A 20,246-nucleotide genomic window follows, 5' to 3' on the forward strand; every position below is an offset into this window, starting at 1 on the left:
CATGGCAATTTTGGAAGAAAACGTGGAGGGTTTACAATTATAAATAACTGTAATGATCAGAGTTATAGTTTACTTTTATTTCAGAAATGCATGTAGCTGCTCTTATTTTGTCAGCTGCTTAAGTTAACAGTACTAATATTAAAAAGGTGTCCCTTCTTTGATTGGTTCCTAGCTGTATTGTGTGGCAATTTTATATTTTTGCATCACATTCTTGGTCTGTTTTTCATAAAATTGTGTTTTTTCTGGCAAATTAGTGGCAACTCATTAAAGATTGAAGTTAGAAAATAATGGCAGACATTTGAGTTTCAGATTTCATACCCTTCAGAAAATTCATACTAATGCAAGACCTACTACTATTCCATTATCTTTCTAAGTTTATAAGAGAAATATTTAAACATTTTCCTTATTTTTGGGCCTGTGTCCCACTTCTATGCATGGCTTTGTCCAGATTTCTTGCTCTGAGGTTGAGAGGTATGAGTGTCAAAGCCATCACCGTCCGCCAGAGACATTTCAAATTGTGACATACTTGTTGCACCCTACTCCCCACTGTAGTGGCTCTGAATGTGTCCAAGCAAGGCAAGGAGCAGTTATGTAGTGTAACATATAATTATGTAAGTTGTGCAGAGTATTCCCCCATCCAAGGTAGACCACAAGTATGACCATGACTTTTCATCTGTCCTTGATTTTGCAGAATGTTCTGGTTTTCTGTCATATTTTTATACTGTTGATTTATGCTCCTTATTATTCAGAAAATGCATGCTGTCGCAGTGCCCTGTTGCTCTGTGTTTAAGTAGCAATGCTTTAATGACCATCAGGTAAGCTTGTCGGAGATTGTAAGATGCAAGTAAGCCTTAATAAGCATACTGTTAAAGAATTACAAACATTGAAAGCCTTTTCATTGTTGCCATGCAGAGAATATTTACATAACTAGATAACATAGAAGCCTTAGACATTGAAATGCATATGCAGTATTTGTAATAAAGGACAAGATTACAGTATTTTCAGAAGCTCATTACATTTGTTGGAGACTTGCAGTCATCTTTGCAGGCTTTACCCGTAAATTAAACAGAATGCCAATCTATCATGTGTGGTCCATAACGTATGCAGTAATCCTTTAAGCAATTTATCTTGAGCTTGTTTCTTGTTTGCTGTTCATTTTTTACTTTGATCATGTCTTACCCATGAAACAAGTAGATAGTTGTTGTCAGGCAGTCGGTCTTTTTTGGATAAGAAACATTTTTACAAGTGGGGTTATCACAGAGATTGCTACTTTCAGCATGTTACTTGGTAATTTTATAAAGCTGAATATAAATTATAATTAGAACTGCAGTGCAAGAAGTGGTGTGCTGCTTGTTTTTTTATATACTTGATTTTGACTGGCATTCCAGTAATGTATTTAAAAAGTAATTTATTTTTTCATGCCTCACAGCCTTTGTGTTTCCATCTAGATATTAAGTAAGTTGTCATGTAGCCAATGCATTGAAATATTTTTTCTTCTACACTTCATTTTGTCTTGATTGGACTCTCGTGATGATGGTTTGGCACCAGGGCAGCGTATTTAATTAAAGTTTCAGTTGTGGTTTTTAGCATAGCTCCACCCCTTTCTAGTTGCCCACACCCCTTCCCATTGGCCCCCACCCATTCAGCTGCCTCCTACAGTCCCACTTTAATTTGAAGTCACCAGCCACCACTGGTCTGTACTGTCTGTCTTCATCAGACAAAGAATACAACCACTTTCCCTTTTAAAAGAAGGAACACAGGGCACTAACATTTGAACTACAGGATTATTTGAGTGAAATGGATAAAGACAGGGTTACTCTTGGTAGGCAAAACCTTCCTTTCTTCTTTTCTGGAGTTCTTCTGTAAACTTTAGGGAAGTTTCAATAAACAAGACCTCCTGCAGAATGGAAAATAAAAGCAACTGCTGCTGCCCTAGCCATAGCATAAGCATTCACAGCTGCAGTGGGCAACAAGAGACTCCAATATTTTTTCTCCCCATTGACTTTTGGCTGCATAATTAGGGAGTTGTAACATCTTTCCCAGTTTCTGACCCACCAGGAAGAATCGGGGATCCGGACAGGTGAGATAGCTTAAGGTCTTGAAAAAAACCCTCTTACCAAATCTATCCACAGTTTTAAACACCAAGCCCAGTGGAAGACTGGCAAGGTACTGAGGTCTGCCAGTCCAGTACTGTACCACAGAACTAATGCATGAATTTATCCTGACATGCAGGGAGGGGGTGGGAGTTGTGCATCACAACTGCCTTTTGAGATGCTGAACCACCGGCATTTTTGCACTTTCAAGCTAAAAACAATTGCATTATTTAAAATTTGATCAAAAGACAAACTGATGTAGAATCTTTATCCCTTATCCTGCAATACACACTCAGACTCTTCTGACAGGGAAGGAGGAGTGCAAAAGATTTCCCCAAAATAAGGATCATCCTGAGGGGAGCTATCTGCAGGAGTGAAATCATTCTTCCTGTCTTTCTCGGTGACAAGGACCAATAGGAAATTAGAGGGATTGGTAAAAAAAAATCTCCTTGCATTAGCTCCACGAGGAGCAGACTTTCATCCTTCTCACAAAATAATCACAGCCTGTAAAAAGGGCTGGCACACAATTGCTAGTTCATGACAGGAAGTACTGTTTGAAAAATGGAAAGCAAAAGAAATAACATCATGTTATATTCTCTAATGGTGCACTCATTGAATCATTTTGTAATGCCTTACCAAGCAAACAGCAGCAAAGACAAGTCAGATACGAGGTGGATGAGGAAACACCTAGCAGGTGTAGGAATTTCTCAAAAGCTTACATGTTTCTCACTAGTAAGCAACTAAAGCAGATTCCCTGGGTCCATGACAACTTCAATGCCTGCACTAAAGGAATGAAGAGCCCATTTCTCATAAGGCAACAAGACAGCCATTCGTTCACGTAAATGATGTGCGATTTCCATACCCAAAGACCCACTCCTACAAATGGCTGTCAGGGCAGCTTCTCACCTACTACGTTTTTTCTGATGAGCTGAGGCCAGCAAAATGGTGCACAAAGACTCAGAAAGATGTTTTGGCCACTGACTGACCTGTTAACATCTTACCTTTATCCTTCTCTCTGAGCTTAGCCTGGGGCTGTGAGTGGGATCCCTCTAACAATCCCTCTTGCTGGATTTCTTCCATTGCCACTACACTGCAGCAGTGAGAAAGGGCACCAACTTCTCCCTAAACCTGTAATGACTGGCTAGGTTGAACCTCTGTCACTTAAGAAAGTGCTGTAAATCCTGCCTCTTCTCCAGGAAGTAAAAGCAGGTCTTGGAAAAAGAAGCAGGAATGCTATGATGGTTTAATATGCTTTTACTAGCAATGGATGTAGGAGCATTCTTATGGAAGATGTTTGGTCTGAAAACTGGAATATGTTCACAGACGCAGAATCGATACATTCTTACTGTATCAGCTAGTTTAAGAAAAAAACCCTCTTTGGTAGGCCAACAGCTAGGTTCATCCTCTCCACCAATCACAACTGGGCATTTTTTTTCTTAGAAGTTTCCTCACACGAGGGAGGGGTCCCTTGCCAAAGCATGTTGTGATGTATGTGCCAAGTGTTATCAGTGCAGCTAGCTCCTGAGCCAACTGGTTTGTCCCCTAACACTGAGAAGACTACGTGAAACGAAAAAAAAAAATCAAGATTTGACATCTACACTGCTAATTAGTATACAGGTGAATCCATGACTGACTTTGAGGGAACCTACAACCAGGGCTGGAAGAAGGAGCCATCCATCACAGGGTGTGGCAGGAGGGTGCTAGGGACCCACCATCAGATTTTTTCTAATGCTTTGCCCCATTTAAGTAAAATCTCAGCTGTCTATGCACATCAAAGGAATGCGTTAACTTGGGTAGAATGCTGATCTGCATGGACCACGTTTAGGTTCTGCCTAGCTTTATTTCCGTAGACAATACAATGCAGTACAATCCTGTATTACTGAAGTATAATTACAGCACGAGGTAGTGACATAAATTCCATTAAGCATGTGTTGATGGTATAAGGAACTGGGGAGATGAGCTGTGGTTAAGTCTTCTCTAAAAGGAACCTCTTGGTGGGCATCTGACTTGTATAAAGATCATTTTTTTAAATTTCTTTCCTGTTGGTGGGTTAGAAAAGACTGTCACTTGTTTGCCTGTGATATATTCTCAAACTTTGAGTCCCAAAACAGAGAAAGTACAGTTGTGTAATTAAACTTACCACAACAGTCGATGTTGTAAAAGATCACTGTTGCAGTAGCCTAAGCTGCATGGGTTTTACACCCCCCCCCCCACATTGGCCAGCTTCACTGAGCTTTGGGTTTCTTCCATGCTCTCCATCTGTCAGGAGCTCACGGTGAGCTCCAAATAAAAGGCATTTGGAGTGCAAAAGCTTCAGAGCTTTTGCCTACGAGGTAACCAAGAACCTGAAAACTTATGCTATGAAACAAAGTCAACAGGAAACTATATAAAGAAAAGGGTGAAACAACAATCACATCCTGAAAAAAAAAAAAAGCAGACAAAAAAAAAAAGAGTGCTGGATGAAGGGACATATACTGCAAAGATGATCTATTAAAACATATATGGCTGTACTATGTTCAAAACACAGATCACCACTGCAATAGCCTAAGCTACACAGGTAAATTACCCTAGCATACTCAGAAAAGGAAAAAACAGAGAAGGCCAGTAACTAAGACTCCAGGAGTCCATGGAGAATGGTACCAGGAGAGCCTGCCCTATACCTAGAAAAGAAATCCAGTTTACAGTGTAATCCATCCCTTTAAAAAACAGGGAAGAAGCCAATTCCCTAGCTGAATGGCCTGTGGTGAGTATAACAAAAAGTAACGGCATGAGACAACCATTTAGAAATAGTTAACTTTGTGACTGCTTGTCTTTTCCTCACACCTTCATAGGAAGACAACAGCTGATCATCTTTTCTGAAAGGCGGAGTTTTGTATAGATACTATCTGAGCTGCCTGTGTACAGAAAGAGAGAGAGTGAAGAATCATTTCTCCCTTGTTCTTTGTTTAAGAAAGAAGACTGGGAAATAAATAGCCTGGCTTAAAGTAAATTCTGAGATTACTTTAACTCTTTTAGTATATGCTATAACAGTCTTCCATGCTAAGAACCTCAAATCAGCCTCACCAGCTTGTTCAAATGGAAACAGAGTAAGCTTTTCAAGCAGAAAATTAAGATCCTAAAGAGGTGTCACCTGTTTTGTAGGTAGCAGAGTGCGCAAAACCCCTTTCAGAAACTATTTAACTTGGGCATTATTAGAAAGGGGAGGATCCAAATGTAGACAAGCAGAAGTGGCTGATGAATGTATCTTGACTGAACAGTTTGACAATAAATAATAATAAAAAAAAACATTCCTGCCCATGGGAATGAGAATGCAACTGTTGTTCAGGCTTGTCTGCAAGGAGTCCTGGAGCAGAATTTCATTAGTTGTCTGTTCTGAAAGGAGGCAAACAGATCTACTTGAAGTGTTCCCCACAGTGGGATTTATTGTTGGAAGACCCCATGATGAAGTTTCCATTTGCTGTGGTGTGTCCTGGTCCTAATGAGCTTGTCTGCAACCAATTTTTGCTCTGAAGGAATATATGAAGCATGAAGAGACAGGAACTGTTACCTCCCAGGTCATTACAGCTAGTCTGGAGAGAGAGCAAGATCTGGCACACCCCCCCCCCCCACTGTTTATTTACTATATCATTGTGGTGTTTTCTATGTATACGTGTAGATGTTTTTGATTCACTGTCTTCAACACATTGATTACTGATAAAAACCTTGATTTTTTACTTGCTTCAGTCTGTCTACTAAATTCCACAGAGTTTGCACTTTTACCCCTTTTGAAACTCTCCCCAATCTAGGTATGAAGCATCTGTGGTGACTGACAGGTGGGAGGACTGGAAGAGAGAATGGTATACCTGGGCTCCAAACTATCTGGTCTACCCACCAATCAATCTCCTTCTTTACAACCCCCCAGAACTGTGATCTGAAAAGTCAATGTGTGTAGATGTCAAGTACAAACTGCTCTGTGCTGTTACTGTATCTTCCTTATGTGTACTCTGGCAAAAAGGCAGTATGACCATCTAAACTAAAATCCTGAGAAACTCCCTTGCTGAAGCTTGAGTATGGCTGGAAAAACCCAGGAAGAACTGTTGAAACATATCTACTTTAGCGGGAGAAAGCTCTTCCTAAGGTACAGTACACCTAACATCCAATTAAAGTCATTCTGTGGGAAACAATGACAGAAGACAAAGTTGACTTGAAAAGTCACATTGGGTAGAAGTTTTGAAATAGTTGCTAGAGATGTTTGACAGCTGGCAAAGAAGTCTGCAAAGAAAAGACAATTACCCAATACATGGAAAAATGTGGCTGCCCTGAAGTCTGCATCTAACTATTAACTGAAGCTAGACTGTCAATATCTTTGGTACAAAGGCTATTCCAAAAAGTGAGACAAAGAACTGAAAGTGTAAATCAGGCACAACAAGCACACACAGGTACTTATGTACCCCTGGATACCAAAACTCGCTGGCATCTGTTAGGGTGGCTCCAACTCCACACAAACATGCTCCCACATATGCATCTATCAACTTTAAACTGCTTGGTGTACACATTTCTGACTCTACCCCTACAGCTTCTGGAGTTATTTCCCAGTTACGACAGCCAGTCTCTCTGGAAGTCAGGACAGCAGAAACCTAGCTGCCAAACTTTCTCCAATAAAGGGTAAGCCAATGTAGGCTGCTCACCACCCCCCCCCCCCCAAATCAGCTCCTCCACTGCTTGGATAATCAATCAATCCAGGGTTGCAATCAAGGTTTTACTCCTCTTTTTCATAGAGACAAAATAATTTGGGGCTTTTGATGATGACTTCAAGTCCCTGTTTTGCTGTGTCTTTTGAAGATTCTTACTCTACTCAAAAATGAAGATGGAACTTGAGGATTTACATTTTCTTAAGAACTCTTCCTGATAACTTTAGTGATTTCACCTTTGTTGACATTAACTTATCATGTTTCTCTTGTTTTGTGTCAAACTCCTTACTATGCCTCTTAAAAAGTAAAATAATGAAAAAAATGACTTCAGAAAATAAAACAACAGCCTAGTAAGAATTGAACATTTAATTTAGTTTTGAGTGAAGATCTCATAAAATGGTGAACAGCCAAAGGTGTGAGCTGCTTTGCAGATGAAATTAAAAACTGAAGAAGGTTCTTAACAACTCGGGTTATATGTCAGTGCATCTCACACCAAGAAATGTTCACAGAATGCTGGCAGAAAACCACTGCATGCCTCCACAGAGATAACAGCACTGCTAATGGCCAGGAAAGAGAAAAGAACATGTGTAAACCTAAATTTATGATTTACTGTTACACCCAAAGTACAGTGTCATCATTTGGATGGTATATTTAACAGATGTTCCATTTGTCTCACTTGGTGGTAACTCAGGTGGATGCAAAAGATCACATGGCACACATTAAAAATAATTTTGTGGTCCCACAACCGACCCCTACAAGTTTACTGGTCTTGCTATCACTGTCTGTAAAGCTACGAAACACATTGCTAAACTAATTAACAATGGCATAGGTGATTGATCACCATACTTAACCAAAAGCTGCTTCTATTCACTAAGGGCAAGTCATACCAACTCAATCCGTTTTCATTTTTTGACAAGGTCACAGAAGCTTTAGATGAGAGCCAGAGTGAGTTCTAGAAAAGTCTTCATGTTTTAAGTAGTACAATGGTCCTAAATGTTTGCTAGTGATAACAGACTCAAAAGATGAACTGCTGAAAATCTTTATAACATATATCTTGTGCTGTGATATTGATGAAAATGCAAAACAGAGATCACATCCTTCTGTACGTACCTTGTAGATGAGACTGGCTGAGAGGATTTGGCAACTCTGGTTTCAGATGAAGAGGATGATGATGATGATGACCTTTCTTTTACTGTTGACAGTGACCTGTGTTCTCGAGACCTGGGTGCATCAGAACTGAGTTTGGCAGCAACAGCGCGTGTACTTGGGCGGTTTCTAATTTTAGAAAACAAAGAATATATTTTAACAACTTTGACAAATTATTACAGACAAATATAGTATAACAAAAGCAATCTGTCAACAGATTAATGAAATCTCTGCCCAAATTTTCCCACTAAATACATCTTTATGGCAGAGGTACGTGACTAAAGTCCACATTTCCTGCACCTTTACCACGTCCATTATCAGCCTGCCAAAAACACAATGTTCTTTCAGAAAAGCAGGACTTTTCTAAAATCTTATGCCCATTCCATTTTCAGCACTTTGTTGTAGATCTCTTCATCTATTGCACGATACAGTGTTAATGGCAATGAAGTCAATCATCTACTGTTGTGTGAACTTGAAATATCAAACTATATTTTCCTCCTTTTCCAAATTTGCAGTCCATACATACGAAGAGAATAGCAAGATACAAAGCCATGCTATATGGGTGGCCCAACATAATTATCCATTAAGAAATGTGAGACTCTCTCTCTAGCTGTACAGAGACAGTTAATTTGTAAGGTTTGTTGAACCTGAGCACAAAAGACCAGATTACTACCACACAAATCTCACTGTCTGATAAACTACAAAAGACAAGTGAATGCTGCCCCCTACTCCCTGATGTTAAACACTGTAACAGGACCCTTGATGAACTTGAAGACAGATTCAAAAGGTGAAAAATAGCCAACTAGAAATGCTTTTTTTACCCAAAGGCCCCCCCCCCAAGCTATTCTGTGCAAATGACACAAAGCCGATCAGATTTTCAAATATCTTAGCATCAGTAAAATACACAACTACTGCTGCCTTCCGGGATCCATCAAGCATAACAACCCTTCGCCGAGGTTTTGAGGTTGGGATAAAAATGATGGTAACAGAATCTTTTAGATCGACAGCTATTTCAGGCACCACTTTAGAAAGAAGGACTTGTAGACAAGCAGACTCTATCCTTCTGAAAAACTTTAAGCTTGCACTTTATACCTTCCCCTGCCTACTGTGACTACTAGCATGAAAACATCACTTCTAAGTACAAAGTCTTGAAGGGAATTAAAAAGATGGTCTCAAAGGGAAATTATGCCATTTGCTCTTACACACATTTCAAGTCCATTGAGGGACAAACAGTTTTTAAGATGCCTGCGGTATAAGAATTTTTCATAAACAGCTTAACTCTAATTCTTGATGTCAGGGACAGTTACCAAAGAAAATGAATTGACAAGGTAGAACAACGAGTCTTAATAAAAGAATAAATAAAGTCTGAACTCAACAGGCTTAGAAGGCAGCATATCTGCCTTGGATATAGGGATGATTATAAGGCTATGGGGTCTAATCTCACACTAACTAAATGGATTCATGTTTTACACAGACATGCCAATACAGCATAAATGGGAAGATGAAGTACCATGCTTTGGACGGCATATTAAATTAAGGTTCTATTTGTCTCTGTTGATGGTAACTCAGTTGGATATAAAAGATTACATGCCGTTTATTCAAAATAATAATTCTGCGGCCTCACAACAGGCCCGGTATCTAATGGTTTATCAATCTCCGTAGAATTATCTATAAAGTTATGAAACAGATTGTTACACTACTCAACAACGGTACAGGTGACCTTCAGACCCTCAATTACAATCAGTTTTGACTTGCTAACAGAAGTCATGCTACTCAACTTGTTTTGTTTTTTGACAAGGTCACAGAAGCTAGAGATGAGAGCTACTCATCTGAAGTCAACTACTCTGACTGGTGAAGCATTAGACCTCATTTTGCGGGCACCATAAACAAACTCTCCAGTCTTAACTTAAAACATTTATGTTGTCTCCTAAACAGCTATCTGGCTAAAGACTGAACTCACATAGTCCAAGAAGAAGGCATCTCCTCTAGCTCTAGAAACATTACTAGTGGCTTCTATATGGTTTAATCTTGAGTACCTTCCTGATTGGCCTTCACTTCTCAGAGGTAAAACTAGTCATACAGGGTTTTTGGGAAACCATCTTTTTGGACAACGACAAACTGGATGCTGTTTGTCAGCTCAACCCATGGTACTCTAATTTTAAGGCAAGGACTAGATCAGACCTCTTCCTGTTGCACTAATTATGGGCTCACCCTAAATCTGAACAAGGACAGCATAATTAGATTTGCTAAGTCACCTACCCTCTGTCCCTTCCCTTTAACACATCACTTGGGACCCTCTTAAAAAAGACCTTGCAATTAGAGTTCTGGGAATGTATGCTAACCGTGAGGTTCCCTTTCAACCATCATGTCACACTTATAGTCAGAAACCACCCTGTCAATGTTGTAGTCTGAAAGTACTTATGCCTCATACAACTTATCTGTTGTAGCATCTCTTCAAGGACCAAGGATGTCTGTCACCCTTTATTCCTGTCTCATAAAGACTCATTATTAAATAAATTGTCCCTTTTACAATGAACCTCTCTAAGCACCATGCACAAATTATCAGGCTTTAAAATCTCCTACAGAGAACATCTCTCATACAAACTACTAAAAACAACTGTGAAACACCAAGACCTCTTTCCCTCTACTTAATCTCTTACATGCTCCCGATAAGTGATCACTCCCTAGAGTTTTGTGCTACAAAAGACTCCTTATTTTTTTTTATCTAGTTGACCTTCATTGATCAAACAGCTCAACTAAATCCTGCTCCAAGGATATATACATCCACTGTAAGAGCAATAATACCAACTAGCATGACTGGGTTCTTACCCAATACATCTGTACCTCTGGAACAGAGTCTCAATGAAAATCCTTAAAACAAACCTCACCATCTGGTGGGTAGCCATAAATATATGCTTGCTGTTAATGCAAATACTCTCCTATCCAGAGTGAACTAGTCCAGTCTTATCAGAATGAGGCTGATGTGGCTAAGTGTCACAATGGCTCTTCCACCCTAAGTCTGTAAGCCTATGAACCTACAAACCAAACAGTAAATCAGATATTTATAGATAAGCATGACTTTCTGGTTCCAGCCCCTTGACATACCATTTCAAATACAAACAATTCTTTGGTCAGAAGCCAAATTATTAGATGATGAATGTGAAGGAATGTATATAGAATCCTGTACTGATAATGTACAAGATTCTCTAACAGGCAAGCTCAGAAACTCTGACTGCACTTTCTAAAAGCAAGCAGAACCGCAGCAGTCTAGGCCACAAGGACCAGGATGACCGCTTACCTTTTTGCTTTTAAAAGAATTCTTGGAATGAAAGGAACAGGAAGAAAAACATAAAGAAGCTGCCATGTCCAAGGTTTCATTCTGCTCCTTCATCCTCAACTTTGGGAGACGGACATTGAAATAGGGAGTGATCAGGTCCCTTTATGAAACAATGATGACCAACATCAGAAGAATGAACAATTATGAACTCAGCTGATATGTATCACCTGAAAGAAATGCTAGGCTTAAGAAATCTGCCAAGGCATTTCAAATTACGTTTCTCTTTATACTATATGCACATGTATCATCTGAGGCCTAACAAACAGAGGTAGGTTCTACAGAACCATGGCCACTCTACAAAGGTGGCATGACTGTATGAATGCCTTCCTGACTGTTTATGAGCCAAAAATTAAAGTACTGTTCATCATCACTTGAAAAACAATTTTCTTTAAAGAGTTCTTGAAGGCTCTTACAGCAAAGAGGAACACCAATTTCTCTTTCATTTGATCTGGAGTGAAATCTGAGATAAGGTAGAGACTCACTGTAAACCTGTACCCCAGATGTGCTCCCCAGTTTGAGTATGACAAGAATTATTAGGATGCAAAAGAAAACAAGGTGCACAAATTGCTTGCCTGCATTTAGCTGGGCTGCTAAAATGGGTTACAGGAGTTACCAGTTCAGGAAGATTATCAACAGAAGTTCAAGTACATTGGCTCTTTCAACTAGTTTATCCATTTAACAAATGTTAAATAAAATAAGTGAAGTGGTCTAAAGACTCTCTTCATCCATGATCTGGTGAGAACTACAGACAGGGATATTCATACATACAGATCAGTAACATGCATATGCATAAATCAGTAACATTATCTACCTAGAACAGTGATGTTATATACATATATATATATATATATATATATATATATATATATATATGGGTCTACTTCTATTCGCTGACAGCCCATTTCACTGAAACCCATTTCGTTGACAGCTCATTTCATTGACAAAAGTATTCAAGGCAAAAACCTGGGTTTTGCCCCCCTCCCCACTGTTGTGCGACTGTGGAGTTGTTATATATAGTTGGGGGGGGGCACAGCCCCCCACAGTGGGGGGGTGTGGGGGGCGCAGCCCCCCACCTAGAATGTTTGTCAATTAAATGAGCTGTCAACTAAATGGGTTTCAGTGAAATGGGCTGTCAGCGAATAGAAGTAGACCCATATATATATATATATATATATATATATATATATATATATATATGTACATATATATATATATATACACACACACACACACACACACACACAAACACACGTAGAGAGAGGGGTGTGCATGTGTGTCTATATATCTATATATATCTATATCTATATATATATATATATATATATATATGGGATCCATAATAATGTACGAACGGCAGTTTCGCCGAAAGTGAAACCGCTGATCATACATTCAAGAAAGTGCTTTTTACCGAAAAAGCACTTTCACAAAAGTATGATAAGATATAGGGAAAATCATTGGGGAATGGCTGTTGCTGAGATCGTAGTACAGTAGGGATGAGGGAATATTCCCTTTTCCCCACTGTAGTGTGATCTTGGAGTGAGAATATAAAAGTAGGGGGGTGTGGGGGGTGCCCCCCTGTGTAAATGTTAGTTATGTGTTTTTTTTTTATTTTTATTTTTTTTTGGTGTAAAGTGTGTTCAATGAATGTGGATTCGGACTATTGAATTTTCGTTCAATAGTCCTAGATCCATATTATATATATATATATATATATATATATATATATATATATATATATATATATACATATATATATATATATATATATATATATATATATATATATAATTCAATTGAAAAACAAACATCTGTTAGGGGAAAAAAAATATAAAAAATAAAAAACAAGAAGTTATGTACTCACCATAACATTCGATGTATGTAGTCCATCTCACCTCACATTCTTACCCGTGGATTCGGAGCCGAACCTCGGCTCTGACTCGGACATACTCTAGCTCGAATTCTTTCAATTGGTTGGGCTAAGAGGTATCCCATGCTGCACTGCTCCCTTTCGCCAGATCTTGTTTGCTGCAAGCTCAATCACTCACCTTCCATACACATAAAACATAGAGAGGGAAAAATATTCCAATAATAAAAGGAGTACTAAAACCAGAACTAACATCTAGGCCCTTCACGATGGGGGAAGGTGGGGGGGGGGGTAAGTAAGAATGTACGGAGAGATGGACTACATACATCGAACGTTATGGTGAGTACATAACTTTTTGTTGTTATGTAGTCCAATCTCGCCTACATTCTTAACCGTGGGACAGCGTCCCCAGCACCTGAACCCTGGGAGACTCGGTGGAAAATACTCCTGAGCACTCTGGAACCAAAGGAAGATCTGCCTCTGGATATCAAATCCAATTTGTAGTGAGTAATAAAGGTGTGAGGAGATGCCCATGTAGCCGCAGCACAAATATCATCCATAGACATCCTGGTCTGAAATGCTGTAGAGGTAGACATCGATCGGGCAGAATGAGCCTTCACTCTAAATGGTAACTCCTTACCACATGAGGCATAAATGAAGGAAATACAACTAGAGATCCATTTAGACAAGGTCACTTTGGAAACAGGAGACCCAATCCTATTTTCTGAAAATGAGACAAATAGCTGATCCGATTTTCTAAGACCATTCGTTCTATGCAAATAAAAACGCAACTGTCTATGAACATCCAGCTGGTGAAATTTAAATTCTGTCTTATTAGAAAACTCTGGAAAAAATACAGGCAGTTCAATGGATTGGTTGAGATTACTAACCGAAGCCACTTTTGGCATAAAGGAAGGGTTTGGTCTGAGGGAAACCCTGTCCTTGTGAAATATCAAGTAAGGCGGTCTGATTGACAAAGCTTGGAGCGCCGAGACACATATAGCTGAAGTGATGGCTACCAAAAAGATTGTCTTCCAAGTCAAATATTTCAATTCACAAGTAGCTGCAGGCTCAAAGGGGGATGAAGTGAGACAATGTAGCACAAAATTTAGGTCCCAATGCATTACCGGGTCAAAGACTGGAGGGCGAAGCAACATAGTGCCCCTCAAGAATGCCTTACAAAGTCTATGCGCCATTAGACTGGGTTCACTAGCGAAGTGAAAAGTGGAAATAGCCGCCAACTGGACTTTAATGGTTGCGGCTGCTGACCCCTGACCGAAAAGCATGGAGAGAAATTCCAGAACTGAAGAAATTGGAGCTGTATAATGATCAATTTGTCTTGCATGAGCCCAGATGGAGAATCTTTTCCATTTACTGGAATAAATCTTTCTGGTCGAAGGCTTATGGGAAGAAGACAGAATATGAACCACTTCCGGAGAAATATGATGAAAACTGACTAGTGATGGAATTGGAGTAGCCAGGTTGTCAACCGGAGGGTCTGAAGAGAGGGATGGAACTGCCCTGACATATGAGTCAGTTGATTTGGCTGTGGGTCCAGAATCCAGGGGGCGTCAATGAGATAGGGATGAAGAAAGGGGAACCAAATTTGACGAGGCCAGTGTGGAGCAATCAGAATCATTCTGCTTCCCAAGGATTGCGCTTTCTGAGGAACAGGCGGGAAGGCATAAAGTAGACCGGAGGGCCAATCGTAAACTACAGCGTCCCTGAGTGACTCCCCCTGAGGGGGGATAAGGGTGAAGTAGCTGCTGCACTTGGTATTGAGGGGACTGGCAAATAGGTCGCAGCAAGGCTGACCCCATCTACAGAAAATCTGCTTCGCAACCTGACTGTTCAGGGACAAATCGTAAGGCATCAGAATAGCTCTGCTTAACCTGTCGGCGATCACATTGGACTTCCCCAGAATGTGCGTTGCTACAACAAAATGTTGGGAAGACACTGCCCATTGCCACACTCGAATGGCCTCTCTGCAAAGGAGGTATGACTTGGTTCCTCCCTGTTTGTTCAGATACCATACCACCGACATACTGTCTGCGTGGATCGCAATTGTCCCGAGAGGAAACAAGCTCTGAAGTGCTTGCAACGCTAGTAGCACTGCTCTCATCTCCAAGATATTGATATGCAGATGTATCTTGTGTTCCTGCCACGTGCCTTGGACTGTCCTTCCGAGATAATGCCCCCTCTCCCCTATCCAATCTGGGAGGCATCCGTGGTCACTGTGGCAACAGGAGGGGAAAGGACGAAGGGCTTTCCCGCATCGAGGTTGCTGGTGTGAAGCCACCAGCGTAGATCTTGCTTGCACTTGTCTGTGATCGTTATAAGATGAGAAAGCGGAAGATGTTGTAGAGACCACTGGGGGAAGAGCAGCCACTGAAGGAGCCTCATGTGTAGCCGCGCAATAAGAACCAGCAGAATTGTTGCAGCCATCGTCCCTAACAATTTGAGAACCGTTTTTTCCTTTACTTTTTTCAGAGGGAGCAATGCGTATACCTGTTGTTGCAAACACTGAATCCTTTCTTGTGGTAAAAACACCCTCATGAGCACGGTGTCTAACTTGGCGCCTATAAAGGTGACACGCTGCGAGGGCAACAAGGCAAACTTTTCCCAGTTTAGAGTGATACCAAATTGCTGACACAGTTTGATAGTGGTGTTTCTGATCTGTAGTAGCTGATGCCTGGTGGTGGCAGAAAGAGCCAGTCTTCCAGGTACGGAAACACTTGGAATCCCTGACGTCTCAAGTGAGCCGTCACCACACTACCATATATTTGGTGAACACCCTGGGGGCTGTGGTGAGACCAAAGGGCAGGGCACGAAATTGAAAATGACTGGCTCCAGCCGGAAGCGTAGATGACTTCTGGATGCCCTGTCCATCTTTATATGGTAGTATGCATCCTTGAGGTCAATGGAGCACATCCACACTTCTTTTCCCAACAATGGGAGAATAGATTCATAGATTCATAGATTCATAGATTAGTACTAGGCTAACTGCCCTTGCAAGCCATTTTAAGCCTAGCCAATTATCCCTTGTGAGACTCAAACCCTGCACTTTGTGTTTGTAAGGCAAACACCTTAACCATTAGGCCACCCTCCCTCGGAACTTGGACTTCTTCACGTGGAGGTTCAAGCATCTGAGATCCAAGATGGGTCTCAGGTCCCCTGTTCTTTTTGGCACCAAAAAGAATGTGGGTAAGTCTCTAATCCGATCTGGTCTGAGGGGAAATGCTGGATGGCTCCTTTTTCTAGCAGCTTTATAACCTCTGAAGCTGTGGAATCCCTTTGCTAGGGTGGAACATCTGGGATTCTTTTGATCGGTGGGGGAGGAGAAGAGAAGGGAATGTGATATCCTCCGGAAACTATTTTTAATACCCACTGTTCCTGGGTGGTGTCTTGCCAGGCTTCTGGGTATAGTGAAATGCGACCCCCGACTGGCTCGAGAGACATGCAGTCGGGCTTCCCATCAGGAGCGCTGGTAGGGAGAACCACGAAAGGAGTCGCGGTCACCCTGGTTACGTGGGCCTCCTCTGCCTCTAGGGTGGCATCTACCTGAGTTACCACCCCCTCCCCTGCCTCTGGAGGGGGAATCACTTTGTGCATCATGAAAAAACCTCTGCAATTTCTTGAACCACATTTTCCCACTCTTCTGAACCTTGGGATAAGGTCTAGAAGGCATGGAAAAATGGACTCCCACGGCAGACAGAGTTTTTCCCTCTTGCTCGCACCTAGTGAGAGTGTCCTTCACCTTGGTTCCTAACAACGAGGAACCATCAAACGGGGCATTGGTGAATGCAGACTTGAAGGCCTCTGCGAAATTACAGAGGTGCATCCATGAGTGCCTCCCGAGAGAAACTCCAGAACTCGCTGCCCTACTCGCTCCTTCGGCTGCGTAAGAGATCAGTCTAATGGAGGAGTTAGCAATAGAATTTAGGGTAGACATCTGAGCATTGACTTTCTGAGCCACTGCAACGGAAATGTTATCCTGCAGAGAATCTCCAAGCTCTTTCAGGAGATCTCTTTGGAGCTGTGTAAAATGTGACAAGTTATTCAGCAACCGCAGAGTAAAGGCCGCTGAAGAAAACATACGCTTCCCATACTGGTCCATGGTCCTAGACTCCTTGTTAGGGGGATGGATGGTAGATGAAGTCTCAGCCAGTTCCTTCTTGGTGGCCGCTGCCACCACCATGGCATCTACTGGAAAGCCCTTCGTAAGAAGCTCTTTGTCAGCGGGGGTGGACAGAAATTTGTTGCGTCTCCTGGGGACTGGTTCCACAGTGTCAGGGGTTTCCCACACCCTTCGACACACCAGATCCAGGACTTCGTCGAAGGGTGGAGGAACCCAGGAGGTGGAGGGTTAAGCCCCAAAGGCCTTCAGGAACACCGACTCCTCCTTAGAGGGGGGGGGGTTTAGAGGGCCATTCGCCTCTCTGCTTCAAGATCTCTAGGATATCAGCGAAAGAGATTTCCTCAGAGGACGACTTGGGGACCCCTCTGATTCCTCGAGGTCAGTGTCCGACATGAGAGACTCTTCCTGGGAGTCGATGTGCTTCCTCTTCTTCTTTCGGCTGCTCCTGTCAGGGGTCGCCACAGCAGATCAAATGTTTTCATTTCTTCCTGTCCTCTGCATCTTGCTCTGTCACACCAACCATCTGCATGTCCTCTCTCACCACATCCATAAACCTTATCTTAGGCCTTCCTCTTTTCCTGTTACCTGGCAGCTTCATCCTTAACATCTTTTTCCCAATATACTCTGCATCCCTCCTCAACACATGTCCAAACCAACGTAATCTTGCCTCTCTGGCTTTGTCACCAAACCTTCCAACCTGGGCTAACCCTCTAATATACTTATTCCTAATCCTGTCCATCCTCAGCACACCCAGTGCAAATCTTAACATCTTCAACTCTGCCACGTGAAGCTCTGACTCCTGCCTTTTTGTCAATGCCACTGTCTCCAACCCATATACCCTCTTGTAGACCTTCCCTTTCACTCTTACTGGTACTCATCTGTCACAAATAACTCCTGATACTCTTCTCCACCCACTCCATCCTGCCTGTACTCTCTTCTTCACCGCTCTTCCACACTCACCATTACTTTGAACTGTTGATCTCAAGTATTTAAACTCATCCACATTCGCCACCTCTACTCCCTCCATTCCTCTATCCTCCCTCTCATTCACACACATATATTCTGTATTAGTCCTGCTGACCTTCATTCCTCTTCTCTCTAGAGCATATCTCCACCTCTCCAGGGTCTCCTCCACCTGTTCCTTACTCTCACTACAGATCACAATGTCATCTGCAAACATCATAGTCCATGGGGACTCCTGTCTGATCTCATCTGTCAACCTGTCCATCACTATTATAAATAAGAAAGGGCTCAGAGCTGAACCTTGATGTAATCTCACCTCCACCTTAAACGCATCAGTCACTCCCACCGCAGACCTCACCGCTGTCACACTACCCTCGTACATATCCTGACACTCCCAATATCCTCATACAATACCACAACTCCTCTCTAGGCACCCTGTCATATGCTTTCTCTAAATCCACAAAGACACAATGCAACTCCTTCTGACCTTATCTGTACTTCTCCATCAACACTTTCAAAGCAAACATCGCATCTGTAGTGCTCTTTCCTGGCATGAAACCATACTGCTGCTCACTAATCATCACCTCCCTTCTTAACCTTGCTTCCACTACTCTTTCCCATAACTTCATGCTGTGACTGATCAATTTAATCCCTCTGTAGTTACTACAGCTCTGCGCTTCACCCTTATTCTTAAAAATCGATGTGCTAACTCTTGCAAGTTCTTTTTCTGGGTGGCTCCTCAGGCAAAACTCTGGGGGGGCTCTCAGAAAATTGGGGACCACTCATGGAGGTATCCTGAGGCCTTGGGTCTCCGCTGTCCAAGGACAGAGGGCGATCAGAGACTGATACTGGAGCTGGAGGGGGTAGAGTGTCAGTGCTGTATGATGCAGCTGAGGACCTGGCCAGCACGCTCCACATGACTTCGAAAGCTGGTCCCCCGGGCTCCGAAGATCGACCAACCGTGGAAGATCTCGGAGCAGAAGGGACAAGGTCCGAAGCCGAAGCAAAGGTCAGGCTCACCCAAGCCAAACCACCGAGAGGGAGGCTAGGAGCCAAAGAGCATCCCGAGACTTCCCCTCGGGCCCGACCGAGGAACCATGAGTCCTGGACCCTGTGGATGGATCCGACAGGGTCAGAGCTGAGATTGGAGCCAATAAGCCAGGATGGGCTATTGGAGCCGATTTAGAAGCATCAGACGGCGCCAACCACTCTGGCTTTGAAGGCTGAGATTTGCTCGGAGGATCTATCAATGATGGATGGGTGATGGGCTCCGGAGCCGAAAGCAATTTAGCCAGCACCGGTGATTGGAGCAGTCTCTGCACCACTCTATCCACATCCACATCAGAGAGAGTCCTGGAGAACCTAGAGGACAAGGTAGGAGATCTAGCCATCCTCTCAGAAGGAGACCTGCGAGGAGGAGAAACCGGTCTAAAACCTGGAGACCGGCTCCGAGCTAGTATCTCCGTCACCGGCTCCGAGAGGCTGGGAGCCGATGTAGGTTCTGTCGATTCATCAACTTCCTTCGGCACCGAAGTGGAGCCGAGGATGCCACTGTAGACTTAGTAACTTTCTCCGAAGGCTCCGATAAGACTGACGGAGCTGGAGATCGTTTTTTTACTTCGGAGGTTTTGTCTCTTTTAGAGGGAGAGGACTTAGCACTAGAAGACCTCTACAAATCTTCCTCGAAGGAGAGTTTCAGTAATCCCTTCACAATTAGTTTGTTCCTCCTTTCTTGAAGAACATGAGGACTGAATGCCTGACAGAACTCACAAGACTCTTGAAGGTGGATATCCCCCACAGAGTGCCCATCAGTAATCAACATCTTATACCCACATTTACTACATTTCTTGAAGCTCGAAGGCTTATGTTCTTTTGTATCCTTGGGCATGATCGGCAGGACACTAGACACAACACAACAGCCAAAACCGACACCAGCAACAAAGCTATAAATAAACTGCAGACACCACACAACGACCTCTAACTCAAACGGCCCTGACAGGAAACAAGGGAAGGACTAGGTCCTCTAACTTAAACG

The 20,246-nt window shown here is 42.3% G+C and overlaps 1 protein-coding gene across 1 annotated transcript in view; it reads right to left on the reverse strand.

Annotated features, from left to right (window-relative positions):
- BOD1L1 (biorientation of chromosomes in cell division 1 like 1) overlaps positions 1 to 20,246 on the reverse strand; it is a 2,284,811-nt gene that overhangs the window by 188,537 nt on the left and 2,076,028 nt on the right. Inside the window, exon 12 of the mRNA XM_044062584.1 lies at positions 7,874 to 8,038. Coding sequence (XP_043918519.1) covers positions 7,874 to 8,038 — 165 coding nt within the window. The remainder of the gene's footprint in view (positions 1 to 7,873; positions 8,039 to 20,246) is intronic.

This window comes from Protopterus annectens, chromosome 2.part1, assembly GCF_019279795.1.
Source record: "Protopterus annectens isolate FY-2018-M chromosome 2.part1, PAN1.0, whole genome shotgun sequence".
NCBI lineage: Eukaryota > Metazoa > Chordata > Ceratodontiformes > Protopteridae > Protopterus > Protopterus annectens.